This window comes from Mercenaria mercenaria, chromosome 17 (genome assembly GCF_021730395.1).
Source record: "Mercenaria mercenaria strain notata chromosome 17, MADL_Memer_1, whole genome shotgun sequence".
Taxonomy (NCBI): Eukaryota; Metazoa; Mollusca; class Bivalvia; order Venerida; family Veneridae; genus Mercenaria; species Mercenaria mercenaria.
Window position 1 is genome coordinate 67,080,294 of NC_069377.1, and position 26,266 is coordinate 67,106,559.

At 35.9% G+C, this 26,266-nt stretch overlaps 2 protein-coding genes across 4 annotated transcripts in view; one reads left to right on the forward strand and one right to left on the reverse strand.

Moving 5' to 3' along the window:
• The window catches only part of LOC123536271 (sulfotransferase 1A1-like), a 138,890-nt gene that overhangs the window by 4,164 nt on the left and 108,460 nt on the right, over positions 1-26,266 (reverse strand). The window contains exons 1-3 of one of the 3 annotated variants that reach the window (XM_045319285.2): positions 5,047-5,185; positions 3,567-3,672; positions 2,964-3,076 (exon numbers count right to left, since the gene is read on the reverse strand). In XM_045319285.2, coding sequence (XP_045175220.2) covers positions 2,964-3,076; positions 3,567-3,640 — 187 coding nt within the window. In that variant the 5' untranslated portion in view covers positions 3,641-3,672; positions 5,047-5,185. Of the gene's footprint in view, positions 1-2,963; positions 3,185-3,566; positions 3,673-4,926; positions 5,186-26,266 lie in introns of those variants that run through there. The other 2 variants (XM_045319284.2, XM_053528494.1) reach the window with 2 other exon arrangements.
• Positions 311-4,377, forward strand: LOC123536270 (uncharacterized). Its single transcript, XM_045319283.2, has 2 exons — positions 311-733; positions 1,536-4,377. The coding sequence occupies exons 1-2, from the start codon at positions 345-347 to the stop codon at positions 2,878-2,880; spliced, it is 1,734 nt and encodes a 577-aa protein (XP_045175218.2). The 5' UTR covers positions 311-344; the 3' UTR covers positions 2,881-4,377.

The following is a 26,266-nucleotide window of genomic DNA, read 5'->3' on the forward strand; positions in this document are numbered from 1 at the left end:
AAGACAAAATCCTTTACAATATTTGCAGATGTTTTCAGAAAACCCGAATTACAGACACAAACTCAACACACAGGAGGTCACTAGGCAGGTTTGAGCCCCATTGGAATCAAAAATGCACACTTGCTTTAACATATGAACAGCGCGGACTTGGATGTAATTAGCTGTTAGCACAATCGGGTTGAAATTATTTATCATAAATGTAACATTGAAAGTTTCACCCTGGTCTTTATAACTGTTAGAGTACATGTTTTCGATATCTATATTTGTATGTGTAAATATTTTTAAGTGCAAACTTCCGACAAAAGCAGGAAGAAAAAATCACTTCACTTGCCACATTTAACAAGATGGCGGCGCAATATTCAGATTTACCAAACGAAGAACGGACTGAAAGTGACAAGGGTAAACAGGCCGAAGACTTCTTGTGTACTTCTGATGAATATCATGACATCACCTGTACACTGTGTTCCAAAGAAAGAAGAAATGTAGCAGCGACGAAATATTGTGTTGAGTGCGCTAATTATTTATGCGGAAATTGTGTAGAGCAACATAACAAGTTTAGCGTGATGAAGAGTCACCGTATTGTCGACAAGGCTGCAGCAAAGCAACATAAAAGCGACCAGAATATTGACTTGCCGGTACAGAAATGTGACAAACATCATGGAAAACTTTTGGACATGTACTGCAAGAACCACGAAGAGGTGTGCTGTGCTGCGTGCGCAGCTATTGACCACAGGTAAAACATGTATATTTTGGACTATTTGCAGACTTTAAGTTAATGTACTAGTATACAGTCTTATCAGTCGCACTTGACTATTTACGCATCGTGATTATTTGGCGGTATGGAATATATGAGCATTTTTCTAAATCGGAATTTTTCGTCACTTTTCTATAATACAAATGCCTTTATTTATATTTTCTGTGTACATGCGTTTGAAAAAATAACTTGTTTATTTTGTATTTTGCACGCATAGTAAAATTAATATACTACAGTGCTGTTTTAGTAAAACTATATATACATTTTTGCATGATTTCATCTTAGAATTTTAAGACTAACAATGAGCCGTATTTTAATAACGTTTACACATCAACTTCCACGATGAATGACAACGTGAAATTATTTTGCGATTAAATTCCTATCAAACTGTCTATGTGACTTCAACAAAATGTTATTTATTTACTATACTCACTCAAGCTGCTAGTGATAAAGTAACTGTTGTTCCAATTTATTCTTAGAAAAAAAATATCTTTCATATTAAACAAAAGAAAAAGTCTTAGGTCTAATAAAAGGAATTTAGATATAATGTTATGTGTAACATGTCACAAATCATATATAGAAATAGCTCCAAAAACTCCAGCATTTAAGAGAAAATGAATATTTCAAAGAAATTACTTATTACCAGGTTTATCAACGTACAATTAGTTCATTGTTCCTTTTAACTGGTGTTGTACATAGATAATCACAAGGGTGGAGTGTTATTTATACTAGTACAACGCTACAAAACCCTTCACGATCCAACGATCTTTTTCTTTTTCAGCACGTGTAAAGGAATGGTGTATTTGCCAAACATGGTTAAGGAGTTAGACTACCAACATAACCTTGAAGACACCTTTTGTTGGCTCAGCCACAGCCGAATGAAAATGGCACAACTAAAGCTAGCAAGAATAAAACATTTCGAAGCATTCGAATATGAAACGAAAGAAATCATTGAAGAGAAAAAATGCATTCGACAGAGGCTGGACACGCATTTTGATGATCTAGAAAATAAACTGAAAAAAGATATTGAACAAGAGCGCGTAATTTTCAAAGCCGTTACAGATAATGAGGTAAAGAAGTTTGAAGAAACAATATCGGCACTGGATGATCAGAAACAAACCTTGGAGAGGTTTCGTGAGAGCGAAAATGCAGCTTCAATCTTCGTACAGACTAAAATAGCCAGTAAATACATTAAGGAAGCAGAAAAGGTTGAAAAGTTAACAGAAGGTACACCTGAGAAGAGGATATACTTTTTACCTAACCGGGAACTAAATAGAATTCTCGACTTAACATCGCTTGGAAAAACAGTAGAAAATATACCGGCATGTTCAACGGAATTATTGAAAGTCATTTCAATCAAAACGTCCAAGGAAAAGTCGGTGCCAACTTACAGTGGAATATGTTCTCTGGAAGATGGATCTACACTAATCTGTGACTGGCAAAACCAAAGCCTGAAGCGTTTAGACGAGAAATACAGGGTCATAGAGCATCTACACCTTCCCGGTCAACCTTATGACATATGTAAAATAGATGCTTCAACTGTTGCAGTCACGTTGCCCAAAATGAAGAAAGTACGTTTTGTTTCCACCGAAAATCAAATGAAACTGACTTCTTCCTTTGAGACTGTTGATGCATGCCGTGGTATTACATACGTTGATGGTCTAATATACATAGCAAGCGGCGGGTGGAAAATTTTCAAGGAAGGCCCAGGGCATATTGAAATTTATAATGCTTCCGGTGAACTTTACTCCTCCCGGTTTGACCAACATTTATCTCAGCTGGGACACATCAGCATATATGGTTCTCGGCTTTACGTTGCATCCAACGATGGTTTGATTATTATGGATGCCGACGGTCTTGTCTCCAAAATATTTACACATAGGGACATGCATAATCCTCTTGCAGTGTGTGTCGGTCCTGGTAACTTGTTATTTGTTGGAGGATGGAGCTCCCACAATGTGATGTTGCTACATAACGAAGGACAGCTAATACAATTGTTACTTAGCCAGAAGAATGGAATCAAGGATCTTCACACGTTGTACTATGACAAAATCAGATCACGACTTATCTACACGATGCGTGATTCAAATAAGATCAAAATTTATGATCTGATGTTTAAAACTTGATAGCATACTCAAGGCTGGGTTCCCCAAATTAATCATAGCTTGTTGAAGCAACCTATATTCGTCTAAAAATGTGGTTTCTTTACCTGACTTTGGATACGTTGCCAAGTATACATCATCATCTCTTATTTTCAAGTCTCGAACACGTTCTATGTGAGATTTCAGATCTTCGTTCGGTATTTTCTTCATCTGGCCTGCCCTGTGTAAAAATTGGTTATATTTTCATGTAATTTTCATCATATCATTCATTTTTCATTTTTATTGACATTGAATTAATTGTTGAAACAGTAAATCAGCACAGACGAGACTTTGTTATTTACAATATACAATGTTGATCAATAGATTTCTAATACAGCGTATTACCAAGAACGACTTGAAACCAATATACATATTGGGTTCAGACAATGATAGGTCAGGATTTCATCTCTATACATGCTACATGTTTTATTGCAGCTTGATACCACATTGTTTATGAGCCTCAAGACGTCACTGTTGGGTAGGAATGTTCTATGTGATGTTCTTACCCGTCCTTTACCTCTGAATCATGTCTGAAAGTGTGCGTGGCAAGAACAGAATCATACATTACTGCCTGAAATGCTGCAAAGAAAGCAGATAAACAAAAGATTAAAGATTGGTTCAAAATATTCTCCATAAACAGTTTTACTCATAGTGTACGGCGATATACTTACGAATATACTAGACCGTAAGCACATACAAAGCCGCCCTTTACCCCATCAGCTGATTCTATGGTTACTTTTGCCATCTAGTCTCCCTTGCTGTATTTTGGGCGTTTTCCTGAAACAATCGAAATTAATTCAGAAACATATGGTATATTGTTTAAAAAGGGACATAGCTGAAAAATAATCGGACATTGAAGACAATGTATTTAAAAACAGACCATACTAAAATAATAATAGGGCGTAAAACAAAAAAAAGTATTTCTCCGCTTCATGTCAATTATGTGTTCAAAAATCCGTTTGAACCGGATAAAAACTATAGGAGTGAAGTGCATAAGAAAGTGAAACAGACGAACGGAGGGACAGTTAACACACTTTATGCCTTCCGAGTCTTCAACACTGGGGACATAAAATGATAGGGAGATTTAAGTGTCTCTACTTAATGTCTAATGATACGTATTAAATACAGGCTGAATTATCTTAATTCAGTTAGATTTGCCCTTTCTTCGACCTTAACCTGTAGCGATAGTTTTGTAATTATCATCAAGTAGTATCTATAGCAATCTTACTATTGTGTTATTACCACTGAATATACAAATACTAACGTAGGGTCGATATGATTTTACAATTTCAAGTCAGAGGGCAAGTCATTGTTTTCTATATCTCTATTTTAATGGTTACGTAGCATACCAGAAATGAATATTAAAAGGTAGTTGCTCACTTTTTGCGAACATATTACTTAAATATCTATACTAAATTTCTTGAATCAACGGAAATCACTACCTGGCTTAAAACTTAGAAATAAAGCATGTTTGAACTTTAAGCTTCAACATTATTTTCTACTAAGTTAATCATGTGATATTCTACAATGGGTTAAATATGTACTATGACAGAAAATAAGAGGAAAACGATATTTTGACAGGTCATTTAAACACGTGACACAAAATTCTTTACAGTTTTTTTTAATTTCAAGATTGATTTTCAAGAAATTACTCTTCTACATTGTAGTTTATAGTTCAGTCATTAAAACAAAAGAAAAATATTACTGGAACCAACTTTTCCCTGTCCAATCCACATGAGAACTGCACTAATAAACCCAACCATTAAATTTTACTAAACTTGAAAATAGTTAGTATGTATCTTTGTTAACATTATTGCAATATCAAAATAATCACATGAAAAATTGAACACATAACTGTTTTAGACAAATGCAAAAATTAGCCCTCCGTAGAGAGTCTTAAATCGACTACATTAGTCGGTAAGAAAACGGAAATATTAGTCGCAGGTGAAAATTATGGACAATGGTGGATTTGCCATTCTTTTGAATTCGTTTGATAATACTAAATGAATCTTATTTTTAAAAAATGTTTACCTTTGCAATTATTATTCCACTGCAAAATATCTTGCACCGCGCACTGAAGCAATGCTTGAGTCCCACAATTTTTATCAGTATCTCTCTATATATAACAAACCAAGATATCCAGTTACCTACCCAATTACGTTGTACATATCAATGTAAATAAAAGTCGCATATCAGCGAGGATAAGTTATGCTCCAAAATTAGCATTGTATTTACACTAGCAAAGATAGCAAGCTACTCCCGCACGATAATTTAAACGACAGCATGTTTATATTACTGTTTGATTGTTATAGTTCTCATGCATCGTTGAACTCAAAAAGGTTGTCATTGATAGAAGTTAAGTGCATACTGTAATTGATATACAAAAAATTTTTCTGTATTGAAACGTTTTAATGAAGAAAAATCATAATTATCAAACATGTTATCGTTTGAGCGGGATTTACTAAGTATATCATACATAAATCTAACACATTGTACCCGGAATACTGTTGCCATGTCCGTTATACAAAGGTTTTTTTATGTCCCCGAAGGTGGGCATATTAAAATCGCACGGTCCTTCCGTGTGTCCGTCCGTGCGTACGTGCATGTGTGCGTGCGTCCGTGTAAATTCTTGTCCGGCTGTAACTCTGCCATCCTTAAAGGAATTTTGAAATAACTTGACATAAATGTTCACTATAATGAGACGATAAAACCTGAAAATTGTACATTAGTTAAGGGACAGAAAAACATCAAGATTTGTTCAATCAATACACGATCGGTGAAAAATAAAGCACTCTCCATATGTATTTGTATATCCTTACAAATGAATTCGACATTTGTGCCATAACTGAAACATGGCTCGGTAGCTCTGTTGACAAAGCGTGCATCGGCGAACTTGTGCCCGACGGTTACAAAATGAAACGTGTCCCTCGTACAGGTAGGCGCGGCGGGGGCGCCATACAAGTGAACATTTATCACATCAAGCAATGACAACAAAGGCGTGGGGACTGTAATGGCTGTTTCTGGCCCTAAAATCGGAAAAACTAAAGATCAATTGAAAACTGCAACAAAGTATCTAGTTTTAATGTTCACCACATAAACTAACATAATTCAGGTAGAAAAGTTCAGAAATAAATTTTCGGTTGCTATGCCAACGGTCTAAACATAGCTAGAATTGGTATTTTAAGCTATTTTAGGTGTAATTTCAGCGAAATTATTGAAATTTACATACCTCCGCAAATCAGAACCAACGCCATTTTCAAAGTACATATTTTATGATCTTTAATACATATTTTGTGCGATTTTGGTGTTGGTTCTTGCATGCGGAGGCTTTTAAATTTTTAATCAACAATATCGAGGTGTATAAACACCTGTGACAGTGTCAGTAAAGATGCTTCTTCAAATCAAAACGCTTGTCGTTTTTAACAACTGAGGACAGCAAAAATTAACCAGTTTGTTCAGAAATTTTGCATGGTTCCAACTGATGTCTATTTCATAGCCGCGGACCATCCGGTTCGTATACTGTACATCTTTCTCTAGACAGGCCCCCGTCAAAGGAACAGAAAAGCAGACGATACGAAAATATATCCGATGTAGACTTAAATAATTCTTAAACAACTCCGTAAATAAGTCAGGTGAGAGCCTATATATCTTTTATATCTTTCTATGTATCAGCGATATTTATACAATATACACATCTAGGCTTTTTGTACTACGTTGTTGACAGGCCGTACCTTTAGCCAATGATCTCATAACCCCGCCCCCTCCCCCACCACTGTTTATCATCCAACTGCCAGTATAATGCAATGGACATAAATATAAAACCTTTCTCATGATTTCAAACACAATTATTTTATAAATTGTGTAAACAATCCGATGAACATTATTGAAATATACAGAAACAACTTCCCGATTCGCCGATAAATTGTCTGAAAAGACAGTGAACGGATTGCCATTTTCAATTTTACAGATTACGATACTGTACTAGATCTAAATAAATTTTACTTTGTTTTTGTGCTAGAAAAAAAGAATCAAATAATCATATATTTATACATAAATTTCAATTTCTGAAGTTATAGTTCCCGAATTGAATTCAGTTAATTTATTTATTTTTCATAACTTTATATTAGATCAACATAAATCTAACAGTATTTTTATGATCATGAAGGCTTTTGTGGACCTAAGAATGACTAAAGTACTGTTCACCTGCATAGATAATAAATGTTGTTGTATGCTATATTTATTTTAATGTGTTCTGCCTTATTTTTCTATATATGCATTTGAATATGACAACTTTATAGTCTGAGTAGTTTAGTTTTATAAACAAATGCTTTTTAATTCTAGGATGGGTTCGGGGAAGGGGGCACTTAGAATTGTCGTTTTCCACCCGTATGTCTGTCAGTCGGCCTGTCCGTCCAATGCCGTGTTGTGCATATCTCAAAAGGTGTTTAATCTAATTTCATCAAACCTCAAATGATTTTTATTCAGCATGTGAAATTGCGTACCTGGTGTTTCAATTGGGATGTCACACAGCCAGACAGGAGTTATGACCCTTGACAACATATGCATTAAAAATGCCTAATTGACAGAAGATTATGAAACATTACAGGAATATGATTTAGCATAATGAAGCTGTGTACCTTAGACGAATATTTTTATCAATCCGGAGTTATGACTCATGGTCTTTGAAAATAATGCATAAATGCATACATCTTTGTGTCACATGTATCTCACAAAGTATTTGACTTAGTTGTTATGACACTTTACAGGATTGTGTTATAAATGTGATGCTGAATATCTATTGTTGTGTTTTGTCGTTTCGCTTAGCCAGATTGTCGTTGGCTTAGTGAAAAATACACATAAAGTTCTTCAAAGTTTGTGTTGCGTTTATCTTAAAAAAATTCACTAATAATCATGAAACAATGTATGTGTGAATTTGTGCACCTAACATTTGCTAGAATTTCACGCTGCAAAATAAGAGTTGTGGCCCTTGATTTTGTCAAAAATACGCATTAAGGACATAATTTTTGTTTTCCGTGTATATCAAAATGTAACATACATACAGTCTAAAACTTAGAAGATTATTATATAGCACGTGAAGTTGTGCACCAGGTGTTCTGTTTGGTATTGCACTAAGCACGACCAGAGTTATGGTCTTCGACAACTGATTGAAAAATATACTTAAAGAGCTTAAAAGTTTTGTTGCCTATATCATGAAATATTTCACCTTGAATTTTGAAACCATGTAGAGTGACGCGAAGTAGGTGCGCTAGTGTCCTATTGACAAATGTTTAGTTAGTGATACCTTTATAAGCAGTATATTAATGCACGTTCTTGTACTTATGTATTTAACTGTTTCTATTTAATGTTTAAGGATGACATCAAGAAGAGACTATCCTTGTGTCTTGTGCAACAAATGAACCAAACCGCCTGAGCGCAGATTCATAAATGGACCAGGTTATAAAGGTCTTAGGCGGTATCTCCTCAAGTTTTACTTTATCCAAGTGAATGAAAATGATGTTACGTGTAACAAATGTAGGGCCATGTACTACAGGGACACTCAAAACAAAGTTCCAAAAAGACAAGTCAATATTGAACCCTCCAATGATGCCAAAAGCACATAGCATTACCAATACCATCAGTTGGTGGCAATCATTCAACCTGTTTCGTGTGCAAGCGTAGAGGACCAAAGTTACTTGTTGTACCACTTTCTGCCCGGAATGAACTGTTCATTGAGAGTAACATTTTAATACCAGCTGGATCAAGATGTTGTCCTGTTCACATAAGTGATACATCATTTACAAATGATGCATTAACTAGCATTTTTGCACAAGAGATGCAAACAAAAACTGCATTCAACAGACCTGATATAATGAATCTCCTGCAAATACTGAGGAATGATGCCAAAACCAAAGCTGACAAAAGAATTGATTTCGATGGATCTTACATGTGTGCTGGGGACTACAAGAATCTACTAGGCATTGATAAAGACCAATTTGAAACCCTCTGTTCGTACATAGCGAGTGGGTCTATTAGAGACACAAAAGCCCGGAGTACAAGAACATGTATCGGTATACTGTTTACAAAGTTAAGATCAGGCATGTCTAATAAAATATTGTCAACTGTGTTCAATATGAGCAAAGATGCAATTAAACGTGCTGTAAATACAGCAAGAAATGCACTGAATAAAGATTTTGTTCCTCAACATATTGGTTTTTAGCACATTTCTAGAGAGGAAGTGATAAATAATCATACCCGTCCTATAGCGCAAACCCTCTTTGGTAATGTTGGAAAAAGCACAGCAATTCTGGTAATTGATGGCACATATATCTATATTCAGAAAAGTACTCGGGCATCATTTCAGCGAAGATCATATAGTATGCATAAACATCGTCCTCTAATTAAACCAATGGTATTTGTGTCTACAACTGGGTACGTAATTTCAGTTCTTGGACCGTATTTGAGTGACAACAAAAATAATGATGCAAATATTCTAAAACATACATTTGAAAACAACATAGAGCAGATTCGATCGTGGTTCGAGGAAGAAGATGTTATTATTGTAGATCTTGGTTTCAGGGACTCGGTAGAATTACTTGAGGATGTGTATGGACTGAAATGTCATATGCCAAGGTTCCTAAATAAAGGCCAAAAACAAATGACAACAGAGGATGGAAATGCGTCAAGATTAGTGACGAAAGTACGCTGGGTGGTTGAATCCTTTAATGGGAGATTGAAACAGTGGAAAATACTTAGACAGAGTTATTCCCAACACACAGTTTCCTTTTGTTGGAGATTATGTTAAGCTGATAGCAACTATAAGCAACAGGTTTCTTCCCCCACTTAGTGTAGCTAAGGATGCAGACAAGGATATTCAAATGGCCGCAAAAATGTTATATCTGTCTAAACAGAGAAATGAATTACAGGAGAAAGTGGAAAGAGAAGGTCTTGACAGGAAAAATACAGTTTGGAAAGTAATAGGTGATAATGACGGTGAAATTGACATAAAGGACTTCCCAAGGTTGTCAGAAGAAGAAATAAGGGGTTTAACGGTTGGTGTGTACCAACTCAACATGGCTAAAATATATGCGCAGGAACACTTTGATACACATTGTGGATTTGAGCTTTTTGCGAATAATGACGACCAATATTTTTTGAGAGCTAAATTACAAAGCAGACACACATCATCAAAGATTTACAAAGTTTACATCAAATATAACGAGGCAAGCGTTTGTGCATGGTACTGTACATGCAGACCTGGAGCAAGAGTTGTCGGAATGTGCTCACACTGTACTACCGTAATCTGGTACCTCGGGTATGCCAGATATCAGGACAAACAGTGGCAAGCAAGTAAAAATTGGTTTGACTTCAAACAAGATGCTGATAGAAAACTGGATGACGTTGACTCAAGTGATGATGACACTGTATCAAGCCCTGATATTACTGAAGAGGAATAGATTAAAATTTGTAGGAATTATATAGACGAATGGGAAGATTTAACTTACAAATTACGTAATAGATCTAAATGATAAATTGTCACAATTGTTAGATGTTAGTAACATTAAAATGAAAAACAGTAATTTAAGCATGTACTATTATTGTTATAATGCTGCAGTTGACAGTAAACATACGGTTACCATAGTTACGCAATGAAGGTAACATTTAATGAATCATTTAGACACTAAAACAATAATATGTATTAAACTCTTCAGAATTATTAATGTATATGTTATAAAAACCAATGAATTTGTGCAAAACTGCAATTTTTAGGTGTTTGTGTAGAATGGTTGCCATGGTAACCATCTTTCAGGTATTGAAATTAAAGTGAGGTTTTATTGCAAAAAATGTCTTGATCTATTAATCAGGTCATTTTCTTGAAGTTCCGAGATGGGGCAAAAAACAGCCATTATAGTCCCCACGCCTTTTCCCAAACTGAGTATACGGAATGCAATGTAGTTACAGGCGGACACTCCATAGGCCTACGGCTTGCCTTTATATACATGCGATGTTCGACGCTAAAGCTTCCAAACCACCCCAGTACGAAAAACTGTGTCGTTAAGGAAATTACGTTCCATCGACATTGACTCATTCCGAGAAGATATACGAAGAATATAGATTTCTTTAATACTCAAAGCGCTCCATCTGAATATGATGACTTGTGGAAGAATATTCAATCAGTTAATTTCTATGTAGACAAACACGCCACCTTTGACTACCAAGACTATTGTGTTAAGACCTCATGTCCTTAGTATACGAGCAACTTCATGAAGCGAAATATCAGAACGAATTGAGCAGAAATGGCGTGAAAGTAAACTTACATCGATCACCAAATTTACGAAACAGTGTGCTGAAGTGTGTGAAGTGCTAAAACAAGCTCGTGTTGAATATTATACAAGCAAAATTGACTCATATGGGAGTGACCATGATTACCAAAAATCTTCTTGGCGATACAAATGAGGTGATTTTACCATCACATTCATCTCCACAGCATCTCGCACAAGATTTCAGTGACTTCTTTATTGGAAAAATCGAAACAATAAAACATCGCAAACACAATCTGTATCAGGCTGATCTAGATGACATAGAAACTGAATACACAGGTATCAATTATATTGAGTTTACTCAAACCTCTGAAGACCAAGTGAAATCAATAATTAATAAAGTTTCCTTTTAAAAAAGAAAGGCTTGGCTGGTTCTGGCATAGTTAACATAACTGGACAAGTGGGGGTAGGGGTCATTACGTAAGATTCTATGCAAAACATGATTGCGATTTTCTACTGCTGTTCCCATGGGAACGTCAGTCTTAACTTAGAGGCAAGGGTATTGAACAATTCTTGGCGTTTTGGGTTTTGAACTACTGGTGTTCAACCTCCATATAAAATTTTAAGACTCTAACGCAAAGCGTTCTAGTTATTTCTAAGGGTATGGTCTATTCCTTACAAAAGGGTGCACGTACGAAAAACAACCCGGATTTGCCGTGGCATTCACCAGTAATTACAACACGAACACAGAAATATAAACACTGATATACAAAATACGGTGGTATTGTGAAAAAAAATTGGTTTCATATACCTTGCATGCAGAGCTACTTCCATAACTTGTTTTAATAACACCCCTACAACAATAATCGAACCAACCATAATAGTCCTGTCAAAAATTGGCGGCAAAATGTCTTTTGAGACACCATTTGGCAGGTTACATCCTTTCAGGGGGGTATTCACTAACAAATTTCCAAATTGCCCGTTAAATCTTTTTAACAATTACTACAATGGATAAATGTAAACTCAATCATGAATAATGTAAACGTCAAAATTGAGAAGTTGTCAGTTTATCGTACAGACTTACGTTTTATAGTTATATTCATATTGCTGTACACCCCCATTTTAATAATAGACAAACAAAAGAGCAACTGCAATCGGAAAACTTCCAATATTTCCGCATTGCGCAGCTTACGTCACAGGTCACTGAATTCGTAACATATTGCTCTCGGTTTGCGGCAGTTTCCCGGCTTTTCGTATCATACTAACACACACTTGGGTACCAAAAAAAACAAAAAAACAATACAGCTCCAAGCCAAAAAGTCAGCAAACAAATCTTGTGAACTAGATCCTATACCAACATGGGTATTAAAAGATTGTCTTGACGAACTAACACCAGTGATAATAAAAATTATAAATGCATCTCTAGACGCTGCGTATGTGCCCAAAAAGTTCAAACATTTACGAATAAGACCTCTTCTAAAAAATCCAAGCCTAGATTCTAATGTCCTAAAAAACTATAGGCCTGTTTCAAATCTGCCTTTTCTGTCTAAAGTCTTAAACCTGGTAGATGTTCGAATTGAAAACCATCTGAGGAACAATGAACTTCATGAAGTCAATCAATCTGCTTATAAAGAAATTCCACTCGACCGAAACCGCCCTATTAAAAGTCCAAAATTACATTCTTCAATCGTTGGATAAGAACAATGGCTATTCTTGTGATGCTCGATCTCTCTTCACTATCGACCACGGGACGTTGACTCATCGCCTAGAACGTCACCACTCGCATGGATGATGTCATACCTTAGTGACCGCTACCAGACCGTATACATAGACGGTGAGCTATCACAACCAGTGCTCATGAGATACAGTGTACCCCAAGGGTATGTCCTGGGGCCGAAGAACAAAAAAAAAAAAACAAAGACAAATATCAAACAGGGAATGCCACGCACCAAAAACGCAGCCTCCTCAAAACGAAACTCACAGCACGCAGACACGTGCACCAAACACACACACACACACACACACACACACACACATAGCCAACACATTAGGACAAAACGAACAAACAAAGGAACACACACACACACGCACACGCACACGCACACACACACACACACACACACACACACACAAAGCCAACATATCAGGACAAAACGAACAAACAAAGGAACACAGTGGGACACCGCCTTGGAACGGTCAGTGACAAAAACACCACTGGGGAGCTTAAACCGGTTTATGGTGCGCACCCAACCTCACTCTTACCCCCACCATGTTCCAAAGACACGGGACAGTGTAAATAAAAGTAATCCCCTCCAGGTGAATCTCTTACACATGTAATGGAACACAATGTACACAAAACCAGTCGGAGCTATATGCAGAAAGCACGGACTGAACAATCATTTCTATGCGGACGATTCGCAGTTATATCAATCCTTCAAACCAATAAACAGAATGTATATTGAAGAGATCATCTATCGCGTTGAAAGTTGTTTAAATGATATAGTAAGTTGGATCAGTACCAACATGTTGAAACTCAATGCTGAAAAAACAGAATTAATCATATTTTCATCTGAACACAACGCACCATCTGTTTCAAACATATCTGTGAAAATGGACGGCTCTGAAATCAAACAATCATGAAGTGTCAGGAACCTCGGTGCTTTCCTGGACTCGAACATGAAGATCGAGCAACATGTGAATAGTGTGTGTAAGAATTCCTATGCACAGTTGCGGCAAATTAGTCATATCAGACAATATACAGGTATAACCGCAAACGCAACCAAATCTCTAATTAACTCGTTTGTTACATCACGTTTGGATTATTGCAACTCTCTTCTTTTTATGGGACTCCAAAACAGTCAATGGACAAACTACAATATGTCCAAAATACGGCTGCTAGAATCGTAACCAGAACATCCAGATACGACTATATAACGCCTGTGCTGCGTGAACTCCATTGGCTTTCTGTGCAGTGTAGGGTAGAATACAAAATTCTAACACATACATATACTAGTAAGGCACTCGGAGATCAATCACCAGCTTTGGTAATGAACATGTTAGAAATATATACGCATCCAGAAGTCTGAGATCCCAGAATAATGCATTAAGACTAGTGGTACCCAAATGTCGGACAGTGCAATTTAGTGACAGGGGCTTTCAGACAGCAGCTGCGAGGTTGTGGAATGCCCTCCCATCTGGCATAAGAGACTGCAAACCTTGCAAAGTTTCATAAAAGCGCTAAAACGCATTATTTCATACAATTCTTTGGGAACTAATCACACTAATCACCGGGTAGAATAATGTAAGCACTTTGCCGGCCAATCATCAATGACTCTAATCAAGAACTCTAGTGTGACAGAATAATATAAACAGTGTTTTTTCTGTGGGATGTATTATGGATGTTCTCCGAAAGGTGGGGATTGACCCAATCATCCGGGACGGTTTGAATGCTGTGATGCATTTCGCAGGCATCATACTTTGATAGGTCAGTTTTTTTTAAATTAAAGGTAAGCAGACGATTGTACCATGGAAACTAAGTTTCACTGTAAATATTGTATTTTGTTTCAGGTTTTGATCTGCTTACCTTTAATTTAAAACGCTATGTATCTTATTACCGTAATGCAATTTTAAATTCATTCTATAATAGCTCAATAACCATTTTTATTGAACATTATATAGATGCTTTTATGTAAAGCACTTTTGAACGTATTTTATATGAAAAGAGTGCTATATAAATGTGGTATACAATAATGTGGCATGCGGAAGACCCAGACCCCTAGCTCCAAGGTCACACTTAGAGGTCAAAGGTTAACAGGGTCTGTTTCGTGTCCGGTCCATAACTCTGCCATCCATGAAGGGATTTTGAAATAACTTGGCATAAATGTTTACCATAATAAGACGATGTGTCATGCACAAGACTTAGACACCTAGCTCCAAGGTCAAGGTCAAACTTAGAAGTCAAAGGTGAACAGGGCCTGTACGTGCCCGGTTCATAACTCTACTATTCATCAAGGGAGTTTGAAATTTCTTGCCATAAATGTTCCCCATAATGAGACGACGTGTAGACCCCTAGCTCCAAGGTCAAGGTCACACTTAGAGGTTAAAGATTAATATGGTCTGTTTCTTGTCCGGTCCATAACTCTGCCATCGATGAAGGGATTTTAAAATTACCTGGCATAAATGTTCCCTATATTGAGCTGACGTGTCATGCACAAGACCCAGACCCCTAGCTCCAAGGTCAAGGTCACAGTTAGAAGTTAAATGTCAACAGAATCTGTTTCTTGTCCGGTCAATAACTCTGCCATTCATTACTTGGCACAAATGTTCCCTATAATGAGTTGATATGTCATGCGTAAGACCCAAACACCTAGCTTCAAGGACAAGGTTATCTTTCGAGAGCATATTTTGCGTAGACAACTGTAGCATTCTTGGGCACGCTTCGGGGGCATTTGTCACTAATTGTGACAGCTTTTGTTTTTTTTCATGTATTCAGCAAGGACTATGATTGTACCATGGAAACTAAGTTTCACTGTGTGAATCCTAGGTCATATTACTTTGTTAATTGCAAATGCACTAAGTAAAAGGAGTACTATTCTAGAATTCGATTATTAAAATTGTTTTGAGTATTTTTCAGAGATTTAAAGCTAATGTGGGTGATAAAAGGACAAAAATAAAATCAAAAATAAGGAAATAGTATTTGAATGTCTTTTTCATCGGTCATGAAATTTTCATGGTCAATGGTCACGTGGTATTTGTGACAGCAGTGATTCGTGTAGCGCTGGACAGGGAATTTGGACAGCCTCATGATAAATATTAGCATGCCTTGTTTCATTTCTGCTAATACGGATGGGTTCACAGCCGAACAGTGAACCATTGCTATATTTTATAACAATTCAGAAGATTACTCTAAAGCTTTAGAACACTATTTCTGACTAGCTAGAGAAACATGTCAAACAATAAAGGTCGGCGGATTAAAAATGTTTGCGCACTAATCCGAAATCGTCGAATAGCCCGCCGAATGTTGTCTAGGAATTCTATCATGTTGGCTTGCCAATTCTTTAAAAAACGCTAACCCCGAACACGTGATCAAGTACAACCGGCGATTAAATCAAGTATGATAAAGTGTGTTGCAGCGGTTGTAACCGACCTTTGACTGGACTAATCAAAGAAGAGCTCATTTCATCCTGTAAAAACGACTGCCGTGTTCTCTTTTTGGATGCAAAACTGTCTGTCAAAAGCTCTTTTTAAAAAATTTAAACTAAACAAAAACTTTGGGTTTTTTTTTTATATGATGAATAGTGTTTTGATTTTCGAACTTCTATTTCGCTGTTTCTCTGTTTGGCTTGCAACTAGGGCACGAATCTAATCGATAATTTTCGTGTTTTTGCTTACCTGAATGTAGTTTAGTGTAATAGGAGAAGCCGGAAAACAAAATCTAAACATAGAGGAAAATACTAAGACTCTATCGATTGGTCAACGCTACCGGATAGATCGCTTTCAACCAGGTATTTTTTTCGGCGTTAGCTGAATAGCATGGCTTTTGACCTAGTAATAGGGACACAGAACAGGTGCGCGCTGAGAAGATAAACCGTTTATTAAGTCTTAAATGACATTGATTATCAGAAGGCACATATCAAATAGAACATATTTAGTAGTTTTGTTACCCTAAACTAAAATGATATATTCTTATTTAAAGTTTTTAGTAATCACCGCTACAGAAATCGAAAGTAAACTTCTTCCGCCGCTGCGTACCTCGCTTATGGATGTATGAGTGGTGGCTGTAACTGTAGTCAGTGTACCCGGTGTCGGACCGTGCGCTCTTCGTCAAAATAAAGCAGAAAATTTAACAATTCTTTGTTATTATTTCACGAAACTTAGTTATTCCCTACATAATTTGACACCAGGAGTCTTTCCCCACTGGAGCCTCGCTCTGGCAAGTACAGACAAAAACAATAACAACACCAATGAGGGCCAGTATATCAGCTGAAATTTTTTTAATTTCATGAAAATAATGACTATGCAAACAACAACAATGTGCAAATAAGTTTTAAAACTCACTATTCCATCATATATCATGTAAGTATTTACCTATAACTTTACCCAAATAAAAAGATTTCAACATTTATGGAAGGTATCTCAATCTGCAAATGTTTGATATTTTTGCTTTAAGTTTTTTTTTTAAACTGAGAACTTAATCAAGTAATTAGAGTTATGGGGTTCACTAGTGATTTAAAAGCTAGGGTTTTATTTTCATGTCAACTGCTTTAGCCTTTTGCAGTCCAACTAATTGTACGCTGGTCTACATATTGTGCTAGTGGGTTACTTATGGCTTCAAACATCCAACAAGTACATATTAATTTATGCTAAATATTGATGGAGGGGAAGGAAATGGTAAGGGGCGAAATGCGGTCAGGGGTGTGAGGGGTTAGGGTGAGGAATCCGAACGGGAAAGTTGAATAAGGACGAATATACAAAGGAATGCCATGTTCTTTAAAAACAGTCGCACTAGAACGTATACCACAATAGCGCAGACACTCATGTACCAAAACTAAACACACAACTACGATCAACTGAATAACATAGAAAAACGAACAAGCAACACATAAGAAAACATTAGGGAACCGTTATAGACTCACAAGCATACAAACGCACCGACACAAGTAGGAAAAAACAATCAAGTACCGTCTTGGGATTCGGCTGCCAAAACAAAGGGGAGCCACGAAAACTTATTAAAAGTAAAGGGGGAGGGGATGCAAAAAGTAGCGTAAATGCAAGGGAAAGGAGAGGGCAATATGGGGAGTGGGTCGGAGGAAAAACGCTTACAACAAACAAGAAAACATACGCAACAGACAATACAAGACAGACAAAACAACCAGTTGAAAATATGGGCACCGCCTTGGAACGGTCAGTAACATAAATAAAGGAAACTAGGGGCATGAAAACCTCGCACTTACCCTATTTTCAACAATTTAACAACACAATTTAAATAAAATCCCCGCTGAGAAAGGCTCTAACATTAGTGCAAAAGTAACAGATAAATCAAGCAAAACATAAAGTTAAGGTAAATTTAAGGTACAATTACACCAATGTACTCAACAACTTGTCTGAAGTCAGAGCAATAAGAGCCTAACTTTTAAGGGCACGACTAAGAAAACTGTAAGACATAAATCAACCCCCTCCGTCCGTTGTATGTAGGATTTAGGAGAAAAGCAACATGGAGTCCTACACGTTATTAGTCATCGCACCATCAAATAGGAAAGCGTAGCAATTAACTGTAGAGGGGTCAATCAATAAACATGCACTGTACTTCACGATTTTCGCATCGTATCCTATTTTGATAAACTTTTTAACCAATTTTACAAAAATTTGATTAAAATAAGGGGTATGTTTAATTTTCCGAATTTTATAAACTACATCTCCATAGTATTCCGGATGTGTAAGTCCAAGTTTTAAAAGTGTTTTAAGGGTCGTATTGTATTTTTCTAACAGTTCAGACGATCTGTAGTAAAATTAACTAAAAGCTTTCCGTAGCTTATGATAACAGTAACCCTGTTGTAACAATTTCTTGGTGATAGGAAGATTTCTGTCATTAAAATCACCTATTTTTGAGCAAGCTCTTGCAAAACGAATAAGCTGTGAAATAAAGACACCGCATGATGTTGCTCGAGGGACATCTCCTTCAAGATGGTGAAAGTTGACAATTTCAAAATTAAAATCGTCCCTTTTGTAAATCATACATTTTTCGTTTCTAGATTATTATTCAAAATTCTTAAATTTAAATCAAGAAATGACGCTTCTAAATCTGAAGTATTAGCCTTGTTAAGCTGTAACTCTATAGGGTAATTATCGCATAGTGCGGCAATTTTCCTTTGATTTTTGCAGCATGTTATACATAGTAACACACATTATTACTACAAAACTGTGCTGATATCTTACAAAACTGTTGCGATATATATCAACACGGAAATCTCTATGGAGTTTCATAAGAAAAAAAGTGTTCCGATATATATCAGCACAGTAAAACTGTTCCGATATATATCGGAACACTTTTTCTCTATTGAGGCCCTATCAAGGGAGTATAATTTTTTCCTTTCAAAGAAAAGATGATTTTAGCTCCAATTTACAGTTCAACGAGCAAGAATTGTCACAAACACCTACATTTATAAAGTAAAAGAATAAATAAACTAGAATATTTCAAAAACTTGATAGTTATTGCCTAATTCAGAAATACATGAAATATATGAAATTCTGAGATTTCTCAAATGTTTCTTTTTCTTTGATTTTTTTTTACAAACAAAACAACAAGTTTTACAATATGTCTGGCCAATGAAATGCAAAGATTTAAAACCAATGCAGAAATTTGTTGGGTACTTTTATCTGGGGAACACATTTTCTAAAACAGAAGTTTTAGTGTTTCAGTCAGCGAGGCGCAGAAAGGGAATCAAAATAGTAAAAATAATAATAAACAAATTTAAATGAAAATGATATATAAATTTTAATGATAAACTATGCGATAAAACAGTTATAATATGTAGTGCTCGTGTGTTACCAGGATATATCAGAGCTAGGTACATCTCGTTATTTTTCTCTTCACATATCTGTCTCGGCCTACCGGCCTCGACGATATGTGCAGAGAAAAATACCCTCGATGTACCCCTAGCTCTGATATATCCTGGTAACACACTCTCACACATACTATAACTATTACATATATTTCACCATTTCTGAAAAATATTGGTTGTCCATATTTAAAATATTATCAAGGCACGTCCTTTAAGGCATAAAGACACTAAATAGCCTGAGCACCTATGAAAAAATCGCATAATGGCGGATTCAAATAGTTCTCAGTTTTTTTTGCTGTAAGAAGGATTTTTCCTTGAAATCATTGCTATATATTGGTTGAAATCATATTGCATGCCTATACTTGACATACTAATAGCATTTGCATGTTGAAAAAAGACTCCAAACTGATTTAACATGTGAAATTTATTCATACACCCCTACCCTAAATTGTGATTGTCATTTAAGTATAAAAATTACGGTGTGTCCGTTTGACCAGAAATATTTTTGTTGCATCAAACATGACCCCTACTTTTCTTTGGATATTTTTACAGTATTAATGTTGCTCTACAAGAAAATGTAAGTTAAAGAAATTTAAAATGGGTCTAGGTGTGTATTGCAGCATTGTGAACACTTGTCATTTTATATAGAATATATAGTGGTGGCTATTTAGTGTGTTATAACCTTAAACAAGGACAAGGAGCAGTCTTACTGCCAATTTCAGAAAAGCTCGCCGAATGGGCGTTTACATCAAACGCTGGTAGTAAATGACGTAGGTGTCACGCTAGTTATCGGTGAGAGGTTAATTTGATCACGCTTGTAGTTTGCTCCGCCCTAAAGTATTTTTCTATTGATCGTTACGGGTTAGTTACAAAAGCAAAATATCACTGGTATTTATTTCAAGATAGCTCTGATTCTGCATAATAAATACATTCATGTGCAGCATATACACTTAAATCTATGTAGATTATATATTTGAACATTGATGACAGTCATGTGTATGCATGTATTTATATAGCAACTCTCGACGAAATAACACAAAACTGCTACCGGAGATTTTGTCTCGTAGGTTTCATGTATTTATTTTAAATTGATGTACATGTATCCAGTCTTCGTAAAATGTCCACGAATGTCGGTCATGGAAAATATCGCATACTCGATGTTGTCTTTACACATTGAACTATAAGTAATATTCATCCATTTATTTATTTAAAACTATATGCAGTATCTTGTCGGAATTAAGGACTATGCTATTTTGACAGTGCAAAATTCCTATGTAAAACTGAGATTGTCGTAACAACGCGAGAAATGCTCGGGGTTCAAAGAGAAACTAATAATAATAAAAAATGTATCTCCGAGTAAATTATAAAGTATCAATGACACTCAAAAACACGTTCCAACAGTGCACAAGAGGAAAATGCACAGGAATTTTCGGGGTAAGTATTTGGTACCGTAAGTCTCTTATATCTATACAATATATATGTTCATCAATCAAGGATATGTCAGTGTAAATGAGCTGAGCGTTAGTTTTCTAAGAAAACGTCGTTAAACTGGGTTACACAAATCATACGTGCACCAATATTTTACAAAAATATGTCCGCCATGTTTTCTTCAGTGAACGAAGTAAAAGGAGTATTTTACCTTAGAATTCCTTATTGTATAGTGCGATTCACTTTCAAATCTAAATAAAGTATCACTTTTTTTATAACATCCCACTGTCCGATCTTTCTGATCACGTAACGATCACTCACAATTACAAAATAAAACCAATGTGTCATCAAAATTATCACTTTACACGGCTTCTTGGACATGACGGCCTACTAACATGAAATTTGTAAACATACGCCAACCAAACAAATGATGAAAGATCGGGACTTTTTCAAAGATATGTTTTATTTCCAGTAATTTTCTGATATTCTAACGAAATAACAACCGAATTCTATGCACAGAAATGACGAAGAAGTTATGCAATATAGCTTTTAGTTTAAATTTTGGATCTATCTTTTTACAGCCCAACAATAGACATGTATGTGTCACAAATATGGCTTGTCCTCGAAATCAGTGTCAAAGGTTACTAGAACATAAATAAAATAAATAAACAATCGCTTACAATGTTCCTGTAAGTCCCATAAGATGAAACGGCTCGTATATATACGTTCATATATATTCTGTACCGGAAACACCGACAATCACAGTTCGATCTTTTCCACGAACATTTAAAAATTACCTTTATTCCTTTATTTACATTTCAAGCATGACGTTTCATATATACATTCAAGAACGTAAATTTCGTGCTTTCCGACCCTCGTGGTGTGTAAATTTTTGTAATTAAAAGTATGGTGTATTCGACAAACCATTTGTAATTTCAGGCGGGAAATATCATTGACAGTATCATTTATATTATCGGGATTTAATTGAATATATAAGTTTAATAGTTGCAAAAGAAAAACGTAGACATAATTGTTCACTTCACAGGAATGAAAATCAGCGTGAGAATTGAATAATGGTAAATATTTCAAACATTACTTCTATAGATGCCTCCATGACCGGATGGCCAAGGTCGCTGACTTTGAATTCCTTGCCACCGGCGTGGGATGGTGTAAGGAAGCCACAAGCTGACTTTTCTAAGGTCTCTGCCTCTATCTAGGTACTCAACTGAGCCCCAAAAATGTTTGGAGGGGAACCTGGAGGTTTTCCCCACCAAAAAAAAAAAATAAATAAAAAAAAATGGAAAAAGTTAATTGTATCGTTTTGATGTTACTCTAAACCCAACAAAATAAAAAAGATAAACATTTTCCCCATAGTTGTTTGTTTGTTTGCTTGTTTTTATTTTTATATAAATGAATATGCAAAAGGGTATTTGTTTGTATCAGTGTAACGTCAAAGTATAATATTATAATTATACATATACAGTGAACGCCGAAAGCATAATATTTTCACGAGGAGTTAATGCTTTGATGTTACATGTAAAACAAACAGATCCCTACCGTATAAAGGTAAAGGTCTCTTTTTATTTTTTATTATAGTGTCACCCTTATTGAAAGGGCCAGCCAAATTGGCTTATGAGACACCTTTATTGTGCTAGCCAACTACCTCCCAACTCCTACCACTTTGCCAGGCGCCATGCGGATAGAAGTCTGTAACCATTCATTCAACTAACTCGCGGCTGACGGACCGGCCTTTCCGGGACGAGTCCCATGACCCCAGTGCAAAATCATCCATGCTAAATACTACGTAGGATATGTTTGCTTTCTCACTCTCTAACACTTCCGAAACGATCTATTTGATTTTTATCATAGAGTTCTAGTTTATTTTTCACTTTTTATTAAAGCAAAAATTTAAACTTTGAAGTTTAGAAGGTTGTAGCATTCCGTAGGTCCAGCGTATTTTTATTTCCGTGATATTCCTTCTGTAGCCAGTCACTATCTACAAAAATGTATTGTAAAAAATGCTTTTAACCAAAGTGGAAAATATCAGGTACATGAAAATGCAGCTTTCTAAAAGGCTAGTTAGAATTCTCGATGTCATTTGTCAGAGATAGGCTACGCTTGTAAATAAATAATATTATTACAAAATTAATACTGCTATTTTTGGTGCACTTTTCGGACTTACGATAAAGTCAAATATATATTTAATATATTAATTTGAGCAATACACTCCCTGTAAATGCGCACTACGTACAAGCGCTCAGGCCCTTCTCGCACACCATACTTGGGACTTCTTTAATGTGTAAAGGCATGTGCACAAAAATGACAATTTTTACCCACACCTGGTTAATTTTAATGTGTTTTTAAGAAAAGTAATAAATGGAAATAGAAAAATAGCTCTCAGCTCATTTACACGGATAGTTCAGCTTTACTATGTATGTTATACTTTTTCGCATTTATGCTTGATGATATAGAATACTTACCCCGAAAATTGTGACCCGAACATACTGAAAACTTTTCCCACTTTAGTCTTTTAATTGAAGTAAGAGTTCAGCACTGCATGGTTTTAATGTATTGTTACACTGGAATAAAATTTGTTTTACAATAACTTCGAAATTTCTCAGAAATAATATCATGTACCCCACCCACCTAATTCATAATTTCAGAAAAACATAGGCCTTAAACTGGAAGTTTTGTCCCTATACTAGACTCGTGAACGTTTGGTAATACCTAGTACATGTATTAGTCAAAATAATTCGACGTTCAGATTGTTTTATATTTGTGACGGGCAATCTATGCGTCAAACTTTGAAGGACCAAAATAATGGAGGATAAATCACAGAACACAGTCATGTAAATATCGTTTGTGCATATTAGTGCATATTAGTGTGTCAGCACGGTAATTGCATATTAGTGTGTCAGCACGGTAAACGTTAATCGTGTACAGTACATACATAGGATTAAATCACCAGAAAATTCGTAATGTTGGATATTCTTTGATAATTTTTACATAAGTCAATGAGGAATGGAATCCCCTTTCGATGCATGTAAGTTTTATTTGAATTTATGGCCATTTCATGAAATAATCGGCATTTAAACTTATAGCATGTAAAGCGTCAGGCAGCGATGAAAATTTCATCGGAAATTAATTATTTTGGTCTTTCGAGTGTTTGACGCGAGTAGGGATATTGCCCATTTGAAAAAAATATCTCAGTATTTCCTAGGATCGCTTCAAATTAATTGGACTAATATGTGTAGTGCCCTTCTGTTTTAAAAGGCACATAGTTCTGTTGCAGCTTGTTGCAAATAATAGAACATTTGGCTCTTGTTACATAGAGAATGGATATCTATGACCTTGCACACGATTTTGTAATAAAAAGTTTATTGCGCAGGCGCCACTCGATGCATTGCTATTTTAACTGATAATACTTTACTGAATATGCTTTCAGGTTACTATAATACAATAGCACTAAGTCTAGTTCAGTAAGCCATTTCTTCTACACATGTGTATCGGACCACAACGCACGCTGAGTGCGACAGGGTAGATCGCGTGCAGTCTTAGCACTTTTTATTTTTAGACTGCTTCAAAAATTGCTAAATGGTGCAGATAAACACGCAGCCAATTTTCATTAAACATATACGCATTTCCTTTCCTGGGTATGAATTTACATAACAATCGTCGATAAAAAATACAAAGTGATGCAGTCATTATAACTATACGTCCATCTGAGTCTGATTACTACTTTCAGTCTTCCATTTTTACCGATATTTTCTCTCAAACTGTAGAATACCAAACCAAAGAATTAACATCGATAAGAAAAGATTCCATATGAAAAGATATACATTATTTCATAGAAATCCGTCAAATAATTACTGCCTACTGAAGACATGTGGTATGCGATGTCATGAAAACTTTAAGCAAAAAAAAGTAGAGATAAAAATAAGCTGTTAGTCGAACCTATCGACATAAATCTATTTGGAAGTTCTATGTCGACTTCAGTCTGGCATTACTGCAACTATGTACCCATGTTGTTTCTAGATTCCGAACTGTCGTAGCCATCCATCGTGTGATCGCCCTTGTACTCGAGTGGTTAGTCGCTGACTTGAAATCACTGTAACCTGTCGGGGATGGGTTCGAGCCTTGCTACCGGCCATATCTCTTTATGTGAGAACGGTTGGCAGATTCTTACGGAGGACGGGAGCCTTGTACTGGTTCTTCCCAGGAGCGATGGTTAGGTAAACTGCCCACCCGACATACAGGAAGAACTGTTGAAAACGGGCGTTAAACCCAAGAAAAAAAAAGATTTTTCCGTCGTGAGCAAGTTTCTTGGCAAGGAAACTTACTTAATCATGAATCCCGAATCAAGTTTTAATTCCCTATTATATATAAAGTTAAATGAAGGAGTCCAGCACTTATTTTTGTTTGGGTTTAAACGTTGCATTGTCACATTTATAAGTCATAATTATGGCGACTTTCCAGCTTTGATGGTAGGAAGACCCAAGGTGCCCCGCCATGCATCATTTCGTCACGAGCGGAGACATGGGTAGAACCACCGACTTTCCGTACGTAAGCCAGCAGAATGACTTCCTCACTTGAAGAATTCAATGCCCCGAGTGAGACTCAAACCCACTTCGATAAGGGGGGTGTGATTTGAAGTTGGCGACCTTAACCACTCGGCGTTTGATTTCATGTACAACGGCTACAGCACCGAAAGTTGAATCGATGATTAGGTGTAATTATACATTCAGTGTACAAAAATAAATGATTCCAGTTAACAGCGCATTTACGTTTAAATCAAATATTGTATTTTCAACATGAAAAGTCCATGACCTAGCGACAGAAATACACATGTTGTTTAGGACATGTGTAATATTTTACATGTAGAAAGACATCTTTTGATCTTAAAACTTATATGCACCCGCTGACTAAATTTGCATTTTGTAGTAAGTGATTTTTTTATGAAGTTGTCACAAGGAAATGTTTATCAATTAAAGAAAATCTATTCTGTACCGTTCTGGATAGAGATTGTAAAAAATGTTTGAATTGAAACTGATTCTGAGACACGGCTAAAAACTGCAATATCATCAGTTTTTAAAAACCGTAAATACATTGCATGACTGACTTTTC

Bases quoted from the DNA above. Each gene is read 5' to 3' on its own strand.
- LOC123536270 (XM_045319283.2), top strand. From the start codon at position 345: ATGGCGGCGCAATATTCAGATTTACCAAACGAAGAACGGACTGAAAGT. The intron at 734-1,535 runs GTAAAACATGTA...TTTCTTTTTCAG, and splicing joins TGCGCAGCTATTGACCACAG to CACGTGTAAAGGAATGGTGT.